The 15,040-nt window shown below is 47.1% G+C and overlaps 1 protein-coding gene across 4 annotated transcripts in view; it reads left to right on the forward strand.

Annotated features, from left to right (window-relative positions):
* ACVR2B (activin A receptor type 2B) overlaps positions 1-11,989 on the forward strand; it is a 35,146-nt gene extending 23,157 nt beyond the window's left edge. For 2 of the 4 annotated variants that reach the window (XM_033864609.2, XM_033864611.2), the window contains 2 exons: positions 10-140; positions 1,717-11,989. In XM_033864609.2, coding sequence (XP_033720500.1) covers positions 10-140; positions 1,717-1,911 — 326 coding nt within the window. In that variant the 3' untranslated portion in view covers positions 1,912-11,989. Of the gene's footprint in view, positions 1-9 lie in introns of all 4 variants that reach the window. The other 2 variants (XM_033864608.2, XM_033864610.2) reach the window with 1 other exon arrangement.
* Positions 11,990-15,040: the final 3,051 nt, after the last annotated feature.

Genomic DNA, 15,040 nt, shown 5'->3' on the forward strand with positions numbered 1-15,040 from the left:
CGCCCCCAGGACCTGTGGACGAGTACATGCTGCCTTTTGAGGAAGAGATTGGCCAGCACCCGTCACTGGAGGAGCTGCAGGAGGTGGTCGTGCACAAGAAGATGCGGCCTGCCATCAAGGATCACTGGCTGAAACACCCGGTGAGGGGCCTGGGGGGCAGAGAGGGCAGCCCCTTCCATGTGTGGCAGGGTCAGAGAGAGGGGCCGCAGGCAGCGGGACAGCCCCTCCGCCCCTGCCTGGTCAGAGGCCACTTGGTGCAGTGCCTCCCTTCCACCAGGGGAGCGTCTGGGGAGGTTAGTGCTCTGCAGGGAGGCGGCTCTGGTTTTGGCCACAGAGAGCGATGGGGCCTGACAGTTCCGTCAGAGCCCTGGTTGCCCCCGTGGAGCACTGGTGCAGTGGAGCCCATTGGCCCTGGGCCTGACACATGTTGGTTGGAATCCTGGATCTGCCGGTCAGTAGCTGGGTAACTTCCGGCAAATTGCTTTATGTCTCTGAGCCTTTGTCTCCTCAGGGTAGTAACAGATTGAAGGAGTTACTGTACATCACCAGGCAGGACACCTATCACATAAGTGCTTAATATGGCTTAGCTCTGTGGCATCTGGGCCCCTCCAGTCTGGAGATACCATACAAAAGACCCCAGCTATGGGCTTCCCTGGTGGCGCAGTGGTTGAGAGTCCGCCTGCCGATGCAGGGGACACGGGTTCGTGCCCCGGTCCGGGAAGATCCCACGTGCTGTGGAGCGGCTGGGCCCGTGAGCCATGGCCGCTGAGCCTGCACGTCCAGAGCCTGTGCTCCGCAACGGGAGAGGCCACAACAGCGAGAGGCCCGCGTACCGCAAAAAAAAAAAAAAAAAAAAAGACCCCAGCTATGTTAATCATTACCTTTCTTGGAAGGATATTTGCCTCCAGCTTCATTGAGTCCTTCCCCCTGCTACCCCAGGATTAATTCAGAAGAGGGACATCCTTGGGGCCAGTGGGAGCTAGCGCCCTCACCATATGGTCTGGGGTCGAGCTGTGGAGGCCAAGTTCAGCTGCCATGCTGCTCCCTGGAGCCCAGAGCCGCAAATGGAAAAATCTTAGGCATCAGGAGAGGGAAGCTGGGCCAGGAACTTACCTTCTGCCTCAGACCTCCTCAGTCTCCCAGGGCAGAGAAACTGGGGTTGCCAGTCCAGTTCCCTGATGAGGAGCAGATCCAGAGAGGTCTGAGTGTGTCCTATGCTGAGCAGGCCGGATTGCTCCTGGGTGTGGGCATTTTGCCCATCCTGCTGCCTTTCCCAGCTGCACACAGTTGGTTCCAGCACAGGGTGTCACGCCACGTTCCCTGGACTCTGGGGAGGTGTCCAGGGCTATGGGGGACAGAGTGGGATGAAGCCTTCCTTTTTTCCCACTGTGACTGCACTTTGGGCCCTTATGTGGTTTGGGCTTGGCGTAATAAGATTTCGTTTGAATATCTCTGCTCCGCGGCAGCAGCCATGTCTGCCCCCGGAGGGCCCTGGGTTGCCCTGCTTCCCACGTTGAGGTTCAGTGGACCCTTCGTCAGCGCTGTGGAGGAGGCCCGTGGCCTCAGGCTGGTGACTGTCAGAAGGGGAGTCTCCTTCAGACCCCTGCAGGTGGGCTCGTGGCTCTCCCTGGTCCTCAGGAACATCGTCAGGTTTGCTTGTCCTCAGTGAGGGCCACCGGCAAGGGCATCTGTTTCCTCTCTCCCGCTGGTGTGCAGGGCCTGGCCCAGCTCTGCGTGACCATCGAGGAGTGCTGGGACCACGACGCAGAAGCTCGTCTGTCCGCGGGCTGTGTGGAGGAGCGGGTGTCCCTGATCCGGAGGTCTGTCAATGGCACTACCTCGGACTGTCTTGTCTCCCTGGTGACCTCCGTCACCAATGTGGACCTGCCCCCGAAGGAGTCGAGCATCTAAGCCCAGGACATGAGTGGATCTCCAGACTCAGTGGATCTGAAGAGGAAAGGAAGAAAACAAAGTAGTGTTTTGTTTTGGAAATCCCGTAACACCAACAAACACGCAAAATGCAGCTGCTACTTTACCTTGACTTCTTATTATTATTATAATTATTATTATTATTATTATTAATATTATTTTTTGGATTGGATCAGTTTTTACCAGCACATTGCTCTACTGTATCGCAAACAGCGGACACGTCAGCAGGCGTTGAGGTGCTGAGCTGTGAATGCAGAACCAGCGCCGTGCTGAAGAGCCTCGGCCACCTCCCGCCCTTCGGGGTTCATTTTTCCCTCTTTCTCTTTGTTTGTTGTCTCAGAATCTGTGACACAAAGAAACCCATCTCCTGTCTTAGGAAACTTAATGCTGCAAACTCTACCTAGAGGAACCTTTGAAGACTGTTACATAAGAACACATCTTCCTCAAAAGAGGAGTTTCCCTCTGCCCTCGTCCTCCACCCCCCACCCCCCCGCCTTTTACTGTGTTTTTCTCCCTTTTTAGACAGTGAGTTTAAGAAACAGCAGATGTGTCTTTCACGGATTAACGGGTGTTGTCCTGACCGAGGAAAAACTGGGCTGAGGATGAGGATGGTTTGGACCGGAGTTGGAGGGGAGGACAGAGCTGGGGGTGGGGTTTGGTGCAGAGCTACACTGGACCCGGGCACATTCGGAGCAACATCCTTTGCTATGAGACTACTTCTCAGGTAACCAGGAATCAAGGGGAAGGAGTGTGTGGAGGCCAAGGTTAACGGCAAGAGCAGGGTTTGGAGAAAGTCTGAAATCAGGTGTGGCTCTGACCCATCTGTTGGCCCTGACCAGTTTTTTCCACTCACTTGGGCTTGGGCATAGGACAGAACATTTTTTCTGCCCTGATTTTAAGGTTAGGTAAGGGTATAAATCATCACGGTTTAGTGAGTACATTCTTCATAAGACATGATACTGTAAATATCTTTAATGAGGAAAAGTTGAAATATGTACATTGCTTCCTCCTGGAGCAGTTCAGGGAAATGGCCACAGGGGGCGCTCTGCACAGCCAGGGCGGGAGAGTTTCCTGGGTTGGGCCTGCCGAGAAGGCCTGCCCCTCTGGAGACCCCCGGAGTCCTGCAGTGCTGGCTCTGCCCTGTGTGGTGACGTTATTGTCCCTTTCTGTGGCTCGTGAACACAGCTTTCTCCAGACCCTTTAAAGAGGTGCATATTCGAAAAACAGTTTCTCTGTTTTGCCATAACCTTGCTCTCGTCAGTGAATGTTCCTAATGCTGCTGTTTCAACATTTGAATTTTTTTTAATTTATGAAACATGCAAATTTTTTAAAAAAACAAAACACACACATCCACACATACATGCTTTGCTATGTGGCTTCCGAGGTTTAAATTTTGAAGAGTAAGAGAATTAAAACTTCACGACCACAGACCACCTCAAACCAGAAATACCTCAGAATTTTCTACTTGTGTAAGTTTTATTATATATTTTATTAGTTGTGTTGTCTTGTAGTAAGTATATTTTAATGTAAGTTGGCTTTTATGACAAGAAAGCTTAAAAGAAATAGAGAAAAAGAGGAAAAGTTGTGAGTCTTCTAGGGAGTGCTACCATTTTTCTTTGATAACGCCCCCTTGTAAATAATTGTCATCAACTGTAGGTTGGCTGTCTGGGCCGAGTCTGGGCATTCATCACTCTTATTTGTGAAGACTTTTCCTTCCCGTTTCTTTAGACCATTTTATTTAAAAACTGGATCTCTTCACCTTGCGGGTAGGCGAGTTGGTGGACGATGGGGAGAGGTTGACTGGCGTGAGAAGGGGAGGGGGAGCCTCCTCCTGAGTTATTTGGAAGTTCAAGTGTTTCCCTCGACTTGATTGGTCATTGTTCAGGATGACAGGTGACCCCACTTTAACTTGGCAAAACTGTAGCCTTTAGACCCACGTGAGGTAATTGTACTCGAGACTTAATTTCTTAAGCACATTGGCAGCAGTGATAGCGGAGTTGAGCTGTAGGCCTCTGGGTCCACACTGCTCGGGGCTGGTCTGTGACGGCACGGCTTGGTGGTGAGGGCTCAGTGCACCGCCACGCGGGGGTTCTGGGCCCCTGGCCCGTGTCCTCCTCTGCGTGTTTGGGCACGGGGTGTGGTAGGAGACGAGTTTGCTTCCCTCTCAGAGCTCAGTTTTTGCTTCATGGGTCAAAATGTGGGCTGGCCAAGGTGGCCACAGGGACAGGTTTTTGTTTTTGTTTTTTGGTAAGTTATTTGTCTTCTGACTTTTCCTTTTTAAGCTATTTTTTGCTGTGGTATTTTTCTTCCCTCGGAATAATTTTTAACAGAAAAACAGGCCTTACAGCAGTTGCTTTTCTTTTCCACTTATGTCTTTCAGAAGCTTTAAAATATTTATTGAAAAGTGCCATATCTGATTTCTCCAGCTTTCTCCTCAGGCAGGGCTGGGAGTCTCTAGTTTTCAACCCTCAGAAGAAACGAATAGAATAAACCAGTAACAAATGTAGCTCATTTACCATAGGCATGATTAGATCCCTGATCCCAGCCCGTGTGGAACACTAAACCCCAGCCTCTGTTTGGTTTTAGATTTCCTCTGGGCAGTTTTTCTTTTGTGTGCTGGCTTGATTCTTCTGGGAGCACGTTTTGGCCCTGCTGTGGGACCTGCGGGGCAGGATGCAGGACGGACAGGGCAGGCCTATTGTCTGGGGACGCTCCCTCTTTGCTGACCCAGTGCTCAGCCACTGTCACTCCCTTTGGGGCCTTGGCACCAGAATGAAGTGTCCAGAGATGGCCCCATGGGGTGTGGCCGGGCAGAAGGCTTCCGGCGGCCCTTTCCCCGCGTGCTAGGCTGAGTGTCCCTGACTGCTCGTGGCCAGGAGGTGGGCATCTCTCTCCCCGGCATGCTGCTGGGGCCTGGGTGGGTCTTCCGCCTCTGATAAAGTTAGGTTTACTGTCATGTCTTCTTGTCCGGGGAGTCAGCCATCCAGAGCTCTGATTTGTGTCGATGGGGTTGGGGGCCTCTGCCTGTGCTCTTCTTCACAAAGATTTGTAGCCTCCACTTCCGGAGATCTCAGATCACTGCTACATTCCCCCCCCGCCCCCGCCCCGCAAAGCTCTGTGGAAGACGCGGCGGGTGGGCAGGGAGGGAGTCTGACATTGCTTTCCCTGCCTCATCCAGGGTGAGAGGGTGGCCAAGTCAGGGGACAGAAGTGGCCCAGGATCCCTGCCCCTTTCTTCCTAGTGTACTGTCGTCCGGGCAGGCGTCTGGCTGTGGGGTGGACTTGGGGGAGAGTGTGTTCTTATTGATCACTGTGGGGAGATCTCCTGAGCCAGAGAGATCCATGGGAGGGAGCAGACACGTGGGGACAGAGGCCACCATGCCACAGTGTCCTGCAGAGGACTCTTCATGACGGGCAGCCAGAGAAGGCCATGGATGTAGTCGTTAGCTCATGCTGGGGCTGGCATAAGCTGGGCTTTTGCCTGGGGCCGTTGGTCCCTATCAGGAGTCCTTCTTTGGTTGATTACTTGGGGTGTGAGGGCTGAGAATGGACCCTTCTTAGGAGGAAGCGAGACCCAGCTGTGCATAAATGTGGTGAGCGCCATCAGCCTGGTGTTCAGATGGCCTTCCTGTCCTGCTGGCTTTCAGTAGGTGCCCGGAGGGGTCAGTCCTGCTGGGGAGGCTTCCCCATGTGTGCCAGCTGCTTCTGACTCAGGATTCACTCTTTCTGGATGTGGTGGCACGTGTCCAGAACACGAAGGACCTTGTCCAGCCTTGAACATCCTCAGGATTCTTGAGCCCCCAGCTCACATGTTCTCAGCCAAGGGAAAGATCTGCCATCTCCAGGCCACTGAGGTGGTCCTTCCCCTGCCCCTGGGGCCAGGCTAATCCTCCTGTCATGCTTTAGGGAGCTGAGCAGGTGACCCTGCAGTTCTGTGTCCCCTTTCTCTCCAGTTGGCCACGTTCTTGCTGGCTGCTGCCCTGTCCTTCTGCACTGGGTGCTTGGGTTGCATGTGTGGTGTTTCCTTGGTGGCAAGCCCAGCTGTGTACTGAGGGTCCACCGTGTGCTACGTGTGGCGCAGAAAGCCCATCACGTGGCCCCTGTGCTTGAGCCATGAGGGCAGGGAGGCAGCTGCTCCATCCAGGGTGGGAGGACTAGGTGACCCTCTTGCAAATGGAATTCTGCCTCTTTTTAGAATGCAATATGAAGTTCCCCACGTCTATTGGTAATACAAGGATTTGATGTTTTTTTAGTAATATAGTGAGCGTATGTATGTAAGTTTTTACAAGTGGTACTAGAAGTTGAACAGCCTGGCATTATTCCGGAGAACTTGGCTCCCTAGAAAAATATCTAAATTGGAAAGCATTTTTCAGGAGAAATCAGTTTACTCAGTCTGTCAGTCCCAGCTATTTCAATGGCCTGTTGGGTTCTGAATCTTTGGAGAGACAGCCAGCCCTGCCTGGTTCACAGCTCAGGGGCCCTCAGACCACATTTTTCCAAGAAGCACAGGGAATTGACTCTCTACACGCCCCCCCCCCCCCCCCCCCCCCCGCTCCCCCAAGCAGCCAGAAAAGGAAAGAGGACAAGATGGCTTTTTCTCCTCTTCTGGGTGATTTGAATTCTCCTAGGTCGATGGCTGTTCACAAAACCTGAACTAATAAAATGCTCAGCAGCTAATGTGTTCAGCCTAGTAATGATGAGTTTAAGTCTCAATCAGGAGTAATGTTTTAGGCAAAGAAACAGACCCAGTAATTCAGTTGATGAACTGTTTGTTTATTTTCTCAGTCTAGATTTGTAAACAGTGTATTCAGGGTTATAGGCATAGTTCTTTAAGTAAGACTCCTGACAGTTAATTTGTAACCAGCAGTTCACGTATGAATGTATCCCAGACCTTTAGGAGGCTTGGGGAAGTTTTAAAAGATGATTTTAGTTTTGTAGCAAAAAGAAATTGAAGCTTAAAATGCACCCTCTCCCTTGGAAATTAATTTATTTGACTCAGCCACACTTTAAAAACAATTACAGTCGGCCCTCTGTATCCACGGGTTCCTCATTCGTGGGTTCAACCAACCTCGGATCAAAAATATTTTGGGGGGAAAAATTACAGAATGTTCCAAAAATCAAAACTTGAATTTGCCACCTACTGGCAACTCTTTACATAGTATTGACATTGTATTTACAACTATTTACATAGTATTTATATTGTGTTTGGTATTATAAGTAATCTAGAGGTGATTTCAAGTATAGGGGAGGATCTGTGGAGGCTATATGCAAATGCTACACCATTTTATGTAAGAGGCCTCTGCCTCGGTGGATTTTGGATTCCCATCCCCCTGCCACACTCCTCCCCCATACAGAGGGACGACTGTAGTGGGTCCAGGAGACCTATACATTATCATCAAGTAAAAGTCCAAATTATCTAATGGGGTATTTTGAATATTCCTATTTTAATGAATATTCCTCATTTTGGGTCCACTGTAAACTTTGGTTTGGACAAGATATTGAATTTAAAGGATTTACCACTATTTAAATTTTTACAATTTTTACCAAGCTTTTACATTTTTGTGATGGTATCTTCCAGGTATGAGTAAAGCAGGACTTTTTGATTGTGGTACTCCATGTATCCCTGTAGTGCCAAAACCAGTGATATATTATTTGCTCCTATGGCAGCTCGTAGCGATAACACAAGTGTTTTTTCCTCATGAATTAAAATGCATATTCTCTAAACGCCAGCATGTGGAGATGGGCCCTGTGCTGCCCTTTCTTCTCCAGGAGTGTCTTTGGATTGTCTGGGGCCTAGACGATTCTGAGAACTACTGCAAGCCAGTTACAGGACACTAAAGAAATATACACACGGACACGTGTGTATGCAGTGGATTCTACAAACGTGGTTTCTTGTGGACATCTACAGAAAAGCGTTTCATTCATTTGCAAAGTTTACATTTTTAAGCTGGCGGTTATAAAAAATACAACGCATTAGCTAATGCTTTTCAGGCAGGTGAGGATGGGTTTTTTGCAAATGGATGAGTTCCGTCTTGAGTCCTGGGAATTTCTGCTGTTGGTTGGGAGTGGGCTCATTCCCTGATTCTCCGAATCATGTTTGCATTGTAATGTTGTTAGGTAGCATTGTAAATAAAAGCATAGGTTATATAATAGAGTTACAACACTTGAAATTTTACTTTAAAAAATCTATAGCACTACATATATATTTAGTTATATCACCTGACAGATTTCTTCTGCACAGTGTGGAGATTGTTTTATACCACAGATTATTTTTATAAAGTCTAGTGAGTTTCGAATAAGAATGATTCTCTAATCAGAGTAATGAGCTTTACCTTTCAAGATAAACATACACTGGAGTGTAAGTGGTGTGGCGCTGTCACTTAGCGCTCCTGCGGATTCTCGTTGATACACTGGCAGATTACAGACCATCTTTGGGTCTCGTTTGACCAAAACTCCACTCGTGGCTGTCTGTGTGGGACGGTCTGTGCAGGACAGGGGTGCTCAGCCTTGCTCCTTGCAGACCTGGAGGAGAGGGGCTGGGAGAGGCAAGTGGAGCCTGCAGTGTGCTTCACAGTCGTGCTTCCTCCTGAGGTTTCTTTTGAACAAAGGGTTCTGAGGTGAATAATTAGTTTCTAAGTTACTCTCATGGGTGAAGTAGTATGAAGGTGTTTTGGGGAACAGAAATTGCATGGGTGCAGGTTGGGGTGGGTTGGGACTAGAATAAGATTCAGGCTGCGAACACGTGAAAAGAGGATTTGGTGATTGGAGAAATCTGCCAAACTGAATTATCTAGGACCAAGTTATCCAGTTTTCAGGACAGAATTCCCAGTGGAGTAATTATTCGGAAACGGGGAGGGTGGTGTGTGGACATAGTGATCAGATTATACGGAGAGCTGCCAGACACATGTTATCTTCTCTGTGAGGGCTGTTTGGAGGCGAGAGGGGCTGCGTTGGCTCGCCACTTTAGTCTAGCGAGTAACCCAGGAGCCTGTGGAGGAGGCTCAGAATCCTGTGCCAGCAGGGCATTTTTCCAGTATCTACAAGGTTTTCCCACTCTTCCTACAAAGGTCAGCATCACTGCCATAATGTGGAAGGCAGTCTTCATGTTAGCCTTTTGAGTTTTTGGGTAGAGAGTGGATGGTTATTGGGTAATGAGCCTTTTTGTTGGGGATGTATAGAAAGTATACATCGTGTATACTCATCTATACTCAAGTGTAGAGTCATGTAGCTCATATCTAGCCGTAATGGCTGAAGGCCTGTTCCCCAGCCCCTGCCTGCTGGCTTCAGCTGCTGCGTTCGGAGGTGTTCTGGTTGGGACAAAATTGTCAGGAGAGTCCCTAATGTGTCATGTGAAACCAGCTGTGCTTTTATTCGGTCTGATCGAGAGTCAAGTTTTACGCTACCCCTTTTATACTTGAATGAATTGAGTTTTGGCAGATCCAGGAGCACTCTGGGAACCAACCATCCGTCATTTTCCTGTTCCCCATCAAAGAACATTTCTCTGCTCTCCAGCCACATGTCTTGGAATGTAATTCTGTTGTGCCTTTGTTTTTGTCACCTGCCTCCCCCCAAAAGCAACTGCTGTAAGCTTTTTTCTACTTGTCTTTTCTAGCCCGAAACCCCACCTTTTTCCTTTTTCCCAGCTGTATTTTCTGGATGCAGTTCTGTGCTCCAGGTGTGTTAAGAACCAGTTACCTCAGACCTTGTGTTGAACAGTGTCACCATCTGGGTCCTCTCGAAACTGCAGGCTTGTGACATACACACGCAGGAACCCTGCCGAGTATGGGTACTTATTTGTTTTAAAGTAAAACTCTTCCCAAGGATTGCAAAAGGGGCTTCTGGCAAGCTCTTTATGGCCCTGCGGTGGGATGGGTCTCGAGTGCCATCTGAAGGGTGCTTTCCGCGCTCCACTTTGAATTCTGCCATTTTCAGTATTCTGCTGTCTGAATAGGCAGAGTGATTCAACTGGTTGGCCTTGTACACAAATGAGTTCCGAAAATGAGCTCTTTGTAACACATTTCCAGTCACTAAAGCTCAAATGAAGAACATTCCCTCAAATGGCAGGATTGAAAACCCCGCCCCCATCCACCACAGTGCATTTCGGGAAGATGTCTGTAGCGTATGTTGCTGTGAAATTAGGCCTTGCGGGTTATGGCTGTTTGTCATTTTGATGTATTTTAAATAAATATATATATATTTTTTAAAGAGCCTTTTTTACCAGTTCAGAAAGTTTAATTAACCAGCAGTCACCACATCTGAATTTTTGTCGCTGGGGCATAGATGGCAGACCAACATTAAAGTGGTAACTCAGCCCTACGAGCATGGGCTGCCCACCTGGCCTGTCCTGCTGACCGTGGGACACCAGGGTCAGTGTGTCCCCACCGGGTCCCAACTCAGCCCTCGAAGTGTTCGGTCTCTACTCTGTTCAGGCGCTGTTTACTTCAGTCTCCGCAAGGGCTTTAGCCCAGCTGGGGTTTTCTCAGAGCCCTGCCACGAGTTAAGTGTATGTTGAGCCAAATAATTTCTCCATGAGGGAAAAACACGCTCATTGAAATTTTACCAGCAATGACAGAGATGAGAGTAGGAAAGGTTAGGCAACATCTGGGATTTGATTTGGAAAGTGTCCAAGTCATTGTCAAACACCGTCTGAGAGCCAGTGACCGTACAGAGATTCTTAGGAGACCTCATCTGAGAGTGTGAAGACCTCCTGTGAGGGGAGGAGTTGTTAAAATGCCAGCGTCTTTTTCCTCCCCTTTTTTTTTTTTCCCTGGAATTCTGTAAAAATGCAAAGAGAATTGGGTGGTACTTGAGAATTGGGGGTGAGGGTTACCGCAGATGAGAAACATACTTCTAGATTTCAGTTCCACGCCACAAATCCACACAATGCCGTTTTTCAACTGTACAAAAGAATCTGCTTATGAATTTGACATGATCTTAATGGTAGCATCAAAGGCCGAATTTTTCACGTGTTAATATTTTTTCCACATTTGTCCTTGAATCTGAAGAACTTCATACAGTACTGTAAATTTAACTTACATTGAGTTTGATGTCAATTCTTGTGAAAAGAGCTTCTGCATGTAACAGACACACAGTTAAGGAACACAGCAGAGTACAACATTTGCAGGACCAATTCTGGAACCAACAGATGTCACCTCTCATTTGCCATCTTATATGTCAGTGTTACCAGCTCCTTCTAAATGTGTGTATTATTTGTAAGGAAAAGAAGGAAAATCCTAAGACTTGTCTAATAACTTAGTGGAGAATGTGTGTGTTGGGTTTAGGATGGATAGCAAAGTCTTTTTGAGCTGTGTTATCTAACTTGTATATAAAACTGTAATTAAAAGTTTGGATTCACCTGTTTCTCACGGTTTACAATGATGAATCATTTGAAAACTCTGGAAATGTGACTAGGATATGATTTAAGCCTGTAGAAGTGAAGAAGCTCTTCAAGTGCTAAAACTAAAGACTTCTAGTTTTTGGCTCAAATTCAGTAAGTACTGTTTGTATGCCAGGATATGTGAGATGTAAATGTAATAGGTCACTTTTCACCCTTGTAGCTATAAAATAAAAATTTTGTAGAACAGAAATAGATTGTACTACTGAATTAACAAAAGTTATACTAAAGTATCATGTTTAAAAAAATATATATATATATATACACACACACACACAGAGTTAAGCTTGTTGCTGTTACCCTGTCTGGATTTGAAAAGTGTGCTGATTTATATATATATATATATATATATATATATATATATATATATATATAAAACACACACATATATATATATTATATACCCACACACATCTAAAATGGCCTAAAGCAGACATCCATGTAATTACAGTTGCAAAATGAAGACATTTTGGAGAGAACATTGTATCATAGTTCATTCATTTGCAGTGGATCTTTGTTCCTTTTTACTGTGGTAATTTTAGAAATGAGTGTCAAGTTTGGAATTAGATCTGCTAAGTTGGGGTTTTGCTGCTTGAACTCTGCACTGGGTCCTCAAATAAACCGATGTGAATGTAGTTTTTTCCCCCTGTGTGAAGAAGCAGCCACACCCCAACAGATAGGAGGAAAAATCTAGAACTGTTTCAAGTTTTATCTTTTTGTATATGAAAATAAAATAATAATAATAATAAAAATCCTGTTGTCTCTCTTAATCACACGGCAGGGGGTTGTGTTCTCCCATTTACAGGGCCAACTTGAGCACCTCCGTGAATTCCTGCTTGGACGACATGCAGTTAATGGCCGATACCTAGGCTGTCAAGGTCCTGTGGGTGGACCTAAGCACAGGTCTCCAGGTCTACCCTTCAGAAGCTCAGGACTTAGTTCGAGACACTGTGGGCTTCTCCTTAATGGACTGTCCTGGGACTTTGGGTATGTTCCTGCAGGACAGGGGTGTTATTTTCCAAATCCCCCAGATCCCCCCACACACAACCCTGCTCCCCAATCATATACTTTGCAGACAGCCCTGAGCAATATTTTTGTAAGTGCAGCAGAGAAACCTAGAAAATAAGTTATATTCAGGACTACTGAGAATACAAGCGCTGCCATTTCCAAACATGGCTGAGTAGCTGGGTCACTTGCTGAGCTGTTAAAAAAATACAGTGATGGAGCACCACCCCAGATCTGAATCAGCAAGCCAGGTCTCCCGTTTGGGAGCTCCTGAGTTATCTCACTAGATGCAAACGTGGTTCCCTGCTAATAAAATAATTATAGTCTCTACTACCTAATAAAACAGGAAAGACGCAGAAATCACCTCACTGCTTTCTGCAGTAACATAAAAGATTTTTTTTGGCCTCTGACTAATATTTGCTAAGTGGAGAAACAATTGCTTTGAATCCTTCTGGTGGTGTCAATGCCTTTTTATTCACTGTTTATTATGAAGATTAAATAACCTGCTTGGATCTCTTTGGAACAATTTTTGATGAAGGGGCCCTCTATTTAGGAACCGGTTGTCCAGTTTTTGATCCATTTTGTCTTCTCAGAGTTAGAAAGTTCACCTTTTATTAGTGAGTGCCCTTGATGAGAAGGAGAGGAAGACAAAAGGCTAACATTTTTGAATGAAGACCTTAGCGCTAGCAACACTGGAAGGTCGAACTGCAGGGACCATCTGGTTGCTTTCTCTTCAGCAAAGGGATTCTTTCAGTTAAAACAAAAAAAAAATTGGACACAGAAGCCGGTTCATAAAAGCAGGCTTGCCCAAGTTAGCAAGTAGAAGAGGGCTCAGGAGCCATTCAGCCTTCCCTCCCACTCCTTCCCTTAATTCTCAAGCACTCCTATGGAATACTAGGGTTCCCCTGATGATAGTTTTAAAACTACTGGTCCTTCATTTTAAAGGTGGACAAACAGGCCCAGAGGAGGTACCCTACCCAGAGTCGGGCAGACTTTACTTCTAATTCTTGACTCTTGGGGCCCAGTGTGAGGTTCACTGTTGTTTCCAAGTACAGGATGTGGGAGAGGAAGAGTCACCCACCATTTCTCTCTCTTTCTGGTGCTTAGCACAGTGCATGGCACTTAGGAGGGCCTTGAGAACTACCTCTTAAGTGAATGTGTGTATTTAGTAAATTCTGATGGAAGCTGTCAAAGCAGCTTTGAAACCTACAGATACCAGTGTTGCCTGGTTGTATTTGGACTCTTGACTGCACATGCCAGACACCATTAAACAAAAAGGGGGCTTTGCCGGAAGGATCCTGGGGCAAGTGGCCAGCCAAGCCTTGGGTAAAGGGCAGGATGTGTCTGGGCTTCTTCAGGAGCCTCGGAAGCTGGGGTCAGCATGGCACGCCTTCACCCGTGTCTCAGCATTTGTTCCACTGGTGTTCTGTGCAAGACCAGATGCATCTACTCTTTGTCTACTTAGCAAGAAAAAAGGCTGTAGACAGAGCGGGAGTTCCATATGTCACAGCTGTGCTATCTGGAGAAAGTTCCAGATCGAAAATCCTTAGGAAGACTCTGGTTGACTTAGCTCAACCAGTTAGTGTCGGAAGCCCTGGGGATTATACAAAATGACTTCATGACAGGTATTCCTGGGAGGGCGTATGGAGCCATGAAGCTGTCAAAACAACGTATACTTTTTTTTTTTTTTTTTTTTTTTTTTTGCGATACGCGGGCGTCTCACTGCTGTGGCCTCTCCCGTTGCGGAGCACAGGCTCTGGACGCGCAGGCTCAGCGGCCATGGCTGACGGGCCCAGCCACTTCGCGGCATGTGGGATCTTCCCGGACCGGTGCACGAACCCGTGTCCCCTGCATCGGCAGGCGGACTGTCAACCACTGCGCCACCAGGGAAGCCCAAAACAACGTCTACACTTAAGTTGGTTGTTAGAATTGGCCTCCTGCTTAGTGAACTAAATCCACATGGAATGCTGGAGATTATGCTGCAAAATGAAGAAGACCTATTTATTTGTGAATGGGAGTACATAAAACATATAACCTTCCTTTGACAGCAGGCATTCAGCAATCCGGATTCCATATTCTATAAAGATAAAGTAAAGCTGCCTAAATAAAAATTGCTAATATTAACAGAGCACTTAACGACATGCCCCAGGTTCTTCCCTAAATGCTTTACATGGTTAATCTCCTTTAATCCTCACAAGAACCCTAGGGTCTAATAAGTATTATTATTATTACTATTATTATTCCCGTTTTAAAAAGAGGAAACAGAAAGGTAGAAAGTGGTTGAGTGGGGATCCAAACCCCTGTGCTCTGATTCAGGGTCCTAAACCACCATGGAGTACTGTCTTGTCAAGAAACTCCTTAGGAGATGCCAAGCTATCTTTAGAAGTTACGATTTGTGTACCATGCGATTTCAAAGCCACGTGTCATGAGGCCATCCAATGTGGCAGAGGTTTTAGAATCAGACCTAAGTTGGAATCTCAGTTCTGAGGACCTTAGCGTAAGCATGCGCAAGTGGTTTACTCACCTATTAAACGGGACTAAGAGTATTTTCTTCTTAGGACTGTATGTGCACATACCGAGCCTTCAAAGCGTCATGCTCTCACCCATCACCCGGCCCAGAGGACCAGCGATGGAGCCGGGACGCTCCTGGGCCTCCAGGTTTGTCACCAGGGGGCGCGCTCTTGCGCTCTGCCCTCCGGCGTCTCCTGAGAGG

Source organism: Tursiops truncatus, chromosome 10 (assembly GCF_011762595.2).
Source record: "Tursiops truncatus isolate mTurTru1 chromosome 10, mTurTru1.mat.Y, whole genome shotgun sequence".
NCBI classification, from domain to species: domain Eukaryota; kingdom Metazoa; phylum Chordata; class Mammalia; order Artiodactyla; family Delphinidae; genus Tursiops; species Tursiops truncatus.